This window comes from Primulina tabacum, chromosome 12, assembly GCF_025594145.1.
Source record: "Primulina tabacum isolate GXHZ01 chromosome 12, ASM2559414v2, whole genome shotgun sequence".
Taxonomy (NCBI): Eukaryota; Viridiplantae; Streptophyta; class Magnoliopsida; order Lamiales; family Gesneriaceae; genus Primulina; species Primulina tabacum.
The window spans coordinates 32,787,284-32,797,701 of NC_134561.1; the positions used below are offsets into that span (position 1 = coordinate 32,787,284).

Below are 10,418 nucleotides of genomic sequence, written 5' to 3' on the forward strand. Positions count from 1 at the left end.
TTTAATAAAAAAGGAAACATTTTTTTCATACAAATCATAATGAAATACATATTAAGGTGTGATAGATGAGAAAAAGAATAATTATGATGTGCCTTTGCGTTATATACGCAAAAAACACACGTTGACGATGCGACGAACGACGACGAGAAACCCTTGGATGAATTACCTCAAGAAAAATGATGTCTTCCTTGCTTGTTGATGTGTGTGTGCATGTGTTTAGAGGGTGCTAGGAGTCTTGTAGGTTTAGGGGTGAGGGGCGTGAGTTTAAAAAAATGGGATAGGGTTTTGGGCTCTAATTATTTGATAAATAACTTGTGTGGAAGCTTGGACCAAATAGTAAGCTATACTAGGCTCAATAAGCCCAACAGTGTATTTAAAAATTATTTCGTTTAGGACCGTTCGTGAAATTATTAGCCAAGTTGTCAAAAAGTTCGTATTTTCGTTGAAAATCGAATACCGATAAAAATTACGTTTTGGCGTATAAAATCACCTCAAAATTCCTTATTTTCAAAAATAACAAAAAGAATCAACCTTATTTTAAATAATTAAAAACAATTATTTAATAAAAATATTTTCTATTTTTCAGCTCTCGGTCTCCGTTCCTCGATCGCAACTCGAATAACATTTAAAATACAATTTTATGCATTCAAGTAGAAAACTATTTAAAACTATATAAACATATCAAACATAATCAATTTAAGCAATTAAAATGATTTAATTAGTTATTTCTCATTTTTCCTAAATTTGTATGCAGTTGAATTACGTCGTTTTAATTTTGGATCTTACAATTTCTCCCTCCCTTAAATAAAATTTCTTCTTCGAAATTAGAACTTACCGAATAGCTCCGGGTAGTGACTCCTCAAGTCCCTTTCAGTTTCCCAAGTAGCTTGTTTTTTCAAGTGATTTAGCCACTTGACCATTGGAATGACTTTGTTTCAGAGTCTTCTTTCTTGCCTACACAAGATTTGTATAGGCCTTTCTTCATAAGTCATATTTGGAGTCAATTGCAGAGGTTCATGATTTAGTACATGTGAAAGGTTCGACATGTACTTTCACAGTACTTTCACAGCATCGAGATATAAAGCACATTGTGTACTCCAGATAGCATCGGTGGTAATGCCACTCTATAGGCTAGTGTTCCGATCCTCTCCAAAATCTCAAATGGACCTATGAGTCTTGGATTAAGTTTGCCTTTCTTGCCAAATCGCATAACACCCTTCATAGGTGCTATTTTCACAAATACGTGGTCTCCCACTGCAAACTCTAGCTCTCTTCGTCTCTTGTCGGCATAACTCTTCTGTGACTACTAGCTCGGCTGTTTGTTCGATCAAGTCAGGACCAAGTTCTCTTCTTTCGCCAACCTCGTCCCAATGAATAGGTGATCTACATTTCTTTTCATATAGTGCCTTATAAGGAGCCATACCTATAGATGATTGATAGCTATTATCATAGGTAAACTCCACTAGAGGTAATTTTGGTTCTCAACTCCTTGAAAATCAATGACACGAGCTCGAATTAGATCCTCCAAAATTAGAATAACTCTGAGACGTCCACTGCTAGTTTTGCTTAAAAAGTACTAAATTTTTTTTCCATTAATCTCGGCCGAGTTGAAATATACATATATATATATATACACTTTAAAATATAAGTTGCAACATTTTAAATTCTCAAGTCTTTAAGAAGAAACGGTCAGAAAAGCCCAATGCTGGAAAAATTAAGTTAATCAAGCATCTCTCTGCACCGTTGGTTCCTCTTCCAGTCCCCGACGTTAAAGCAAAAAATCTCAAAGAAATTAAAACCGTTGTACCGAAAATCACATCTTCTTTCTCCAGTATTCCTCTCGTTCATCCTACAGAAAAGGGGAAGAAAATTTTGCTCGAAGATCCACCAAAAAAGAATAATGTCCACGCTGCCATTGTTCCGACAAGCGAACTAGTTAATAAATTTGTTCGGCAGAAAATGGAAATGTTTGATAAGTTGGTTGAATTTCTCACACCCTTCGACTCACTTGTTCAAACCGGCAAGATCAAAGCAAATGCCAAACTTGAAATTTCAATGTTGGAGTGGACAGAAGCCTCTGACATCCCAAACGCTTTACTTCGAAGAGACTTTCTGGAATTACAGCTAAAGGAAAACATTCTCCGAGCACTAATTCAACTTGAGAGGAACAATTTTGTTTCTACTTTTCCAACCGCTAGGGATGACTCTTCTATCATAGCCCAACTTGAAATGGATGCCCTCTCATTCTCAATGGTTATCGCTCTTAAGTGGCAGGAACTTCAACTGCCTGCGGTTGGCGATAAGGCCAAGTTTGATCCAAAAATAAACCTTGATGAAGTTCTGGCTCCTGAGACCATCAAAGACTTCTCTGCTACTCAGGTAACACCATCTTCATCCTCTATTGTCCTTACAACTTCTATTGTTTTCGAGGTACAGGTTGAAACCGCTATGACCAGTGAAGGATCATATGCAGAGCACCTTGAGGTGCTTCAAACAAAATATTCTCCAAGAGCTGCAATAGCTCGTGTTCTAAGAATGTATACATCGATGAATTAGATCGAGTTTGGTATAGAACCAAGCGAAAAATACTCGAAATAATCTTTTGTTAAGAAACACTGATATATTTGTATATCTTGTGTAACTGAATAACAAAAAGACTAGATTAGTTTTTGTATTCATTAGTTCAGTTATGGTGAGAAATGAACCAACGGATGCTCTAACTAGTTAAATCAGTTTGAAAACAATAGTCAAAATGTTACACAAGATATGTTTATGGATGTTCGGAGACTTCAACTGCTCCTACGTCACCCCTTCTACCACCTCGGGTAGGATTCACTAGAAGACTTTGATCTATACGACTCTTTGTACAAACCCACCCAGCTAGGACTTACCCACTGCCTAACTGAACTCCTAGAAACTAGACTGAAGGCATCACTTTCCAGTCAACACTTCTTTACTGTCTATGTGAGAATGACTACATACACAAGTTTAACGTCTTTGTGCAAGACTGTATTTGAGTGGTGGTGTGTGTGTGTGAGAACTGATCTCTGAAAACTACCCGAAAGTGTTCTCACATACTGAGGAAAATATGCTTCTAATCTAAAGCTGATAACACGTTTAAGTGTTCCCTCGACTGGGCAGAATGCTTCTCTCTTAAGCTGATATGACTTTGAAGCGTGCCCTTTTCTTTTCTCTCTTATATTATATATATCTTCACTGATCTTCACCCTCTATTTATAGGCGCGGAGTTTGATCGTACAGTGAGACTCAATTATTGTACCCGTTGCATTTTGAATCTGTTCCTCGAAATTTGTTTTGTTCTTTCTGGAACACTTTTGTCTTTAAGCTCTGATGCAATGTCCACTATTGTCCTTTGACTGGACAAATGTTTTTGTACCTTTGCGCACAGCTGGATTCCACTTAGTTCAGCTTGTCTTGATCTGCAACTGATTGTTCCAAACTGGTCTTCACTTAGGCTGATGAAATCAGTTGACTCGTCAGTTGAACTGATTTCATTCTTGTTCAGTTGAACTGGTCTAGTTTGGTTGATCAGTTGATGCTTTCAGTTGGCGCCTTCGACATCTTCAGTTTTGGCTCGTAACTGATTATTTCAGTTTCAGTTATCTGGGCACTAAGGTAGATTATTAAAAACAAACAAACAAGTTTTGTTAACATCAAAATTAAGATTGCGAACATGAAATGTTCCAACAACCAGTGATGCGGATTACATCCTTCCAATTGTCGAAATCATCATGGCAAAGGATGATCCAATCATTGAGACAGTCCATGAACAAGATGAACCTGGTTCTACGACAGCTCCTCAAGAGATCCATGAGGAAGATAGACCCATTCACAAGTCTGAATCAGATGTGCATCCTCTCTTGAAGCATATTGGTCTGTCTCAAGTACCACTCATCTCTGCCGAAGAAGTTGTGCAATCTCTGTCTGATTTTGATCAGGAAACAACGCAAGTGAAAATCTCTTCTCCTTCACAATTTGAATCTGCTGATGATCCTACTCAGGGCATTCTCCGAAAACCTTCAATCTCTTCAATTGCAGCACCTATAGATGATATTGAAATGGTTGCCTCTCTGGCTATGGTCTCCGTGATTCCTGAGGATCCGTCAACCAGTCTTATGGCACAAGAAGTCTCCAGCAAAGCAATTCCTATTTTGTCTGTAGCATTTGACACAGCTGTTGACGTTATAGCTTCTGAAATCAATGAACCACAACCTTCCAAGTCAATCGGAAAAGTATCTTCTTCTCAACTGGCCTCCATCAAGGCTAGAATAGTTTTTTCATCGGACCTCGTCGAACCCGAGGAAGAATTTGTGGAAGAAGACAGCCAGAAGGAGATTTTGGACCGCCTGAAGACCATGGATAAATCAAGAAATTTGATCTCAAGGAAGGTTTCAGACTATGATATCTGACAGCTCCAAATAATTTCTCGTCATGAATACAAGTATTTCTCTCGGACAAGAACGACACAATTCCTCGCATATTAACATGTGCATCGAGCTTTTGGGCCAAATGTCGAGACTTCAAGCGCACTTTGATCAACGCATGGATGCCCAAGGCGCTTAAATGACTGAAATCATGCAACTCTTTATGCATGGTGATGTCAAAAAAGGGGAAAGAAAGAGGCTAAAGGAAGTTCAAAAAGTTGAAGAAGATATGAGGAAAAGGGTTGCAGAGCGTGCCAAAGTAGATGAAGCCTTGATACAAAAACTACTTGAAGAACAGAAGAAGAGTCAAGCAGAAAAAGAAGGTTAAAGCACTGTGTTAATAGGTTAATATAATTTCTTGTATTATTTGAAACTTGTAATTTCATTCACTCAATGAAATACAATCTTTCTTTTATTACGCTTTCTTAATTATCTATAAATTGTTTTATAGCTCTGCAGCTGGGTTTTGTCATCATCAAAAAGGGAAAAATTATTAAGAAATTATTATTACCCTTAAGTTTTGGTAGCTGACAAAATCAAATTAGCATCTAAATGTTTCAGGAAACAGTCGCAATCTATCTTGTATAACAGGAACAATTCAACCGCTTGCAGCATAAGAGTTTCAACCGTTAGAAGTTTTCCAACCGGCTGTTCAAAGACTTCAACCACTTCATTAAAGAGCCATTTATTGCACACTAAATGAAGGACATTCTCTTACCGGTTTAGAACATTCAATGATTTTGCACCGCTTTAAGTTAACCATATTTAGCTCCTGTCTCGATAAAGATCTTCATTTATGTCACTATCTCAAAAAGGAAAGATTGCTTAAATATCGTACAAGTTCTGATGGAGCCAACAGTTACCACAAAAGGATACTCAGCAGCAACTCTTCAAACAAATGAGATTCAAAGCTGTACAAGCAAAGAGAACATTAAATGTCTTTGTAGCTGATAGTGACACACCAGTTCAATGCTACAAGTTTACGTTACACATCCTTTGTCGACTGTTGGATTGAAAACTTATATAATGGAAAGTTGAAGAAATGCAAGACATAGCTCGCTAATGTTTGCATACAACATGCAAGCTTTTGAACCGCTACATTGTCACATCACTAAGCTTGCATACCTGAAGTTTCTAATCGCACTTAAAGTTCCATACTTGATCGCTCATCAAGCACACACTCACCAGAAATATATCTGATCATTTGAAAGATCAACTTCGTGCTACTCAAAACATATTGTTTCTTTATATCAGTAACTTTTGGTTATTTGATTTACTAATTTGTTTGGTGAATTGAGAGTTCTTAAACATCCAGAAGTGAAAAGTGATCATTAGGACTTTCAAAACAGGCAGTGTGATAAGTCTTGATTGGAGTGGGTTGTTGCAAGATTTTGTAAAACCAAAGTCTTTTAGTGAAATCTTTTTTGAAAAGGAAGAAAGGGTGATGTAGGAGTTTTATCTCCGAACATCCAATAAATTTCGTGTCTTTACTTTCTGCAAGCACTTATATTTTGAACTATCTCTTGTTAACAGGCTAGCCAACTGGTATTAGCTATCATTAGAAATTTTGAACCGTCTACCGCACTTTTGAAGTGGTTCACATGTCAAGAAATTGAATATAAAAACTAATAGATTATTAGTATTTTTCATCTTTGAACTTGATCAACTTTGTTACAAATATGTGTGAATCCTAGCTGACACTTGATGAATTATTTTTTTATTTGATTTGGCTCGGATTAGAGTTTGAGTTCGAACATTATTAAACAATGACGTGAGCCATTGTTCAAGTTCTTCAATCATATAATTGTGAGGATAAAATGAATTATCCTGGTTGGCTTTCAGCTGACTGATCCGCCACTCATGCTAGCTAGTTCCGATGTCTGCTGCATCGACTCTCCGTGCTTCGATAGGTCGAGGGCTCCCACTCGACTAATATGGAACAACTACGATACGAGGATCTCTTGCATTTCTTGATTGTGCTATCTGAATTTCTTGTGTGATTAAGGATATGAAATAGTTTCATGAGTTGTCAAAGGTCCATTATTACAACAGCTCAAGCCTCAAATATCGCGGTCAAACCGGTTTGGGTCGAAAAGAGGATACTGCGATAAAATTTTCTCTCTTGTAATAAAAACATGTATCCTTATCATTATTAGCACAGACTACACCATTAATTCACAAGGAAATTGATTTTCCTAGTGATTACACTTCATGAATTAGGATATGGAATAATAGCCCAATAAAGACAGTATAATTTACTCTGGCAGATGAAGAACAAAACACAAACAAGAAAAACTAAACAAGATTTCTCAGTTCTTTTCACTTGCACTTCTGCTGATTGACCACAACTTGCTGAACATTCTTTTTGGCCTATCAGGAACCATGCTTAAGGAGTTGAGTTTCGTAGATTTTTCGACTCCATCTGGGAACTTATGATCTGAGTTGTTCTCTTCTACCGGTTTCATTTTCTGAGTAGAAACGTACGAGTATTGTGATTTATGGCGTGATACACTCAACTGATCTTCTGCTGGCATGTTGGTGCTAAAAGAAGCAGCGTGCTTTAAAGGGTTCTTGTGTGCTGCTAATAAGGCCTTGATTTCGCTCGGCAACTCAGCCATTTGGCCACCATTCTGCGCTGTTCGAGCTTGCTCGAAGAAGAGAACTTGCACTACAATTCTTAATGGGAGCATTTCATTTTGTGCAGCATGCATACCAGCTTCCATTGATAGCTTTTTGCAGTCCAATATACGGCATAAGCTCTTCCGTTCGCTCTTATTGAGTTCAGGATGTACCTATACAATTAGTTGAAAAATCCATTGGTAAGAGTTCTTTCTTTACAAAATTAAATATATTTTCTATAATTTACCTTTAAATAAATGTCAATGGCTTTGTACAGTTCATCGTGTGTAAGCCTGGAGAATTCTGGAATAGCTTCCGCAATGGCAATGAACTTCGACAAAGGCAAATTCTTTTCACGGGCGATTTCTTGGAGATACTTATCCACAAGCTTTCCCACCTTAAGTTTTGAGCTGTGTGAGGCAGAAGATGATCGCCGATTTTCTTGAAAATCGAAATCGAGGTTCTCAGCAGATCGAGACCTCCGCCTTTCAAAATCTTTCTTGATTCTCGGAGGGCTTATTGGTGGACTCTGCCCTTTTAACGTGAACTGTTCTAATATGTTCAAAACTATATCCACATCATATACCAGGCCATTTTTGGATGATAAACTAGGTATTAACAAATCACCAAGTGTTGCTTCATCCAACTGAATACCAACCTTTCTTACAAGTTCCATTTTTGTAGTGGAAGAAGCTTTCAAAATATTACCAGCCTTCAATAATTTCAACAAAAAGCTGCAAGACGCCGCACCTTTCTCAGGTGGTAGTAAGCTAACTACTGATTCTAAGAGCAGCCTAGGTTTCAAACTTTTCTCTCCATTCGAATCCAACCCACGATCTGATTTGGCATCCTTTTCCATATCTGTGAATTTGGGCAAATCAGGTAGCCATCGTGATGCATAAATTCGCAACGCATCACCAATAAGGTTCGAAGGAACCTTCCCACCAGCTTTAACGACAATCATTGTTCTCCAATAAAGATCGATCCCCAATTCCGCCAAATCTTCCCCCCACCATCCTTTAGTACTACTACCCACAGCCTTATTTATACGACACTCGGATCCATTACACGACAGATTGTCCCTCTCCTTTCTTGAATAACTGTGTGATAAGTTCACCTTTGTGGGATTGGTTAAGACTTTAGAGGCAATTGATTCAATACATCTAACAGTAATCCCAAGATCCTCTGATAACAAAGGGGAGGCTTTGGTAGTTTGCAAAGTTACAATTGAGTCCCTCCAACCATGGAGGATACAAGAATTGAAGAACACTTCAATCTTGTATATCAAATTACCCTTTTCAACATCTTCTGTCATTTGAAGATACTCGGCCGCACATCGGACAGATACGAGGTTATAAGCACTGAGAGTGATTGTTATGCCATAGCAGAACTTTGCACAGACTTCAAATGCCTCCAGTTCTGCTGGGAAATCAGGGATTTGGACTATCTGGATCTGGGAAGCTTCAGGGCTTTCCAAGCACAAGCTCTGCAACCTCAGACTCTTCGACAAAAGCGGAAACTGTGCAATGAAAACCTCAAAAGTATCAAATTTCTTGCATCCAATAATCATAATTTAATCAGTTGAAAACATAAAAAAAATTGTGTTGGAATTTGAATTTACCTTATGGAGTAAGTATCTGCTTCCCTTGACTTGGATGATAAGATCACTTGAAACCTCAGATGATACAGACCTGAATCAAGAAACACATAGATTCTAACCTTTTGTCATCAAACAAATTAACCCAAATAATTATGTACAAAAATTCTTGATAGAAACTGAAAGAACCCAATATAAAAGAAAACAGATGAAAGAAGAAGAAAAAATTGAAATTCGAAATTACCTTACAGACTCTGTGGCATAGAAAGTGTCGGGGCGAGATCCAAGCTTCATAAACTTCATCTTCTGAACCTTCTATTTTGACACTAAACTGTAGAATTTACCAGAAAAAGGCAGCACCATTTCAGAATAAAAAAAAAACAAACTGAAAACTTCACTGTTCTACACTAGCAATAACACAGAAAATGTCACCTCCAGCTGCAAACTAGATCTTTTTGTCGGAGATTAGTGTAATTTAAATTCTTGAAAAAGTAAACGGAAAACAAAATAATCCCAACAACCTCAGAGGAAATTTGAAGTTGAAGAAGAACAAATTTCAAGAATTAAGGAACACTCCAAGAAAATTGCATTTTCAAGAAAATTAAAGCACTGTTGTAATAACCCTTTTACATAAGTCAAATTCTCCACCAAAATCGAAATGGACATGCAAAAAGAATTCTCCTTCATAGCTAATACAGAATATTTATTCAAAAAAAAAAAACTTAAACAGCAACATGTCACCGAATTTAGGTAAGATACGAGAAAAAAAACGACACCAACCTGAAAGTTTTAATGTTTTTTTTCCCCTTTTGATGCTCACAAGTTACTTCCAATCATTTCTCAACTGGGATTTTGCCCCTTTTGCAGTATTGTTTTTTAGCTCAAGAGGCTGCTAAGCCACCGTCGCAGCGTGCAGGCAATGAGAGAAAGGCGACGCCCACGTGCTTATGCTGTGCGCCCACTTTGTCCCTCTTTCTCATCATTGCCACAGCAATTTCGCTAGTGCCTCTCTTTCATCGTACGCCGCTAGCCACTTATTTATAGCATCAACGTCCTGTTCTTTGGCGAATATTTACACTCACAGAGCTTCCGATTGGTGCCAAGAACGAGACATTCTTGTTCCGTGCTATCGCTTGGCTAGATTATGTAATAATTGAAATAATTATCCTCGTATTTTGCATAATTTATATTCTCATATAATAAACTAAGTGATAACGTAAAGATATTTTTGTTTTATGTTTTTAATATTTTTTTCTTCTTTTATTTTTATCCGACAAGAAGACACCGCTGTTATCTTTCGGTGTACACCGGGTAAATATTTGGGTTAACATAATAATTTGCAAAAACATGCTAGTCAGGTAAACCATGCTGATAGATTCCTACGTGACAAGCTCATCCGAGAAAGTGTTGATAATTGGTATAGGAAAGTGAACTCCTGAACATTGATCAAGTGGATACATATGCTATCAAGTCGAACATCTTCTTATGACATAATTCATTTAGTTTTGTAATCTCGAGAGGGTAATTTTTTTTAGATATTATTAAAAAAACGAATCTTTGGAACCTCTGAAAGGTACACACTTGATACATAAATAATAAATGTGTATAAATATAAAATTTATGTATGATGAGCAAATAAACTTGAAATATGGTAGATAAACATGGATATTGAAAAAAAAAACCAAAAAGATTTGTAATAAACTTTTGGAAAAAGGGATTGTGATGTAAAAGGAAATGTGTGTCACTATCATTATAGG

The 10,418-nt window shown here is 37.1% G+C and overlaps 1 protein-coding gene across 2 annotated transcripts; it reads right to left on the reverse strand.

Moving 5' to 3' along the window:
• Positions 1 to 6,527: 6,527 nt before the first annotated feature.
• Positions 6,528 to 9,829, reverse strand: LOC142520628 (BTB/POZ domain-containing protein At1g67900-like). Of its 2 annotated transcripts, none has more exons than XM_075623684.1 (5): positions 9,442 to 9,829; positions 8,906 to 8,992; positions 8,686 to 8,755; positions 7,312 to 8,583; positions 6,528 to 7,237 (listed from the first exon to the last, which is right to left on the reverse strand). In XM_075623684.1, exons 2-5 carry the CDS (start codon positions 8,962 to 8,964, stop codon positions 6,755 to 6,757), a joined length of 1,884 nt encoding a protein of 627 aa, XP_075479799.1. In that variant the 5' UTR covers positions 8,965 to 8,992; positions 9,442 to 9,829; the 3' UTR covers positions 6,528 to 6,754. The 2 variants fall into 2 exon arrangements, with proteins under 2 accessions (XP_075479799.1, XP_075479798.1); XM_075623683.1 differs by having other exon boundaries at positions 8,906 to 8,987; positions 9,438 to 9,829.
• Between the last annotated feature and the right edge of the window lie 589 nt (positions 9,830 to 10,418).

What these genes read in the sequence shown, in the direction of transcription:
- LOC142520628 (XM_075623684.1), bottom strand. Translation starts at nt 8,964, where the DNA reads ATGAAGTTTATGAAGCTTGGATCTCGCCCCGACACTTTCTATGCCACA. An exon ending in GCAGATACTTACTCCATAAG is followed by an intron (nt 8,584 to 8,685) that starts GTAAATTCAAAT and finishes TTCATTGCACAG; the next exon opens with TTTCCGCTTTTGTCGAAGAG. An exon ending in CCATTGACATTTATTTAAAG is followed by an intron (nt 7,238 to 7,311) that starts GTAAATTATAGA and finishes CTAATTGTATAG; the next exon opens with GTACATCCTGAACTCAATAA.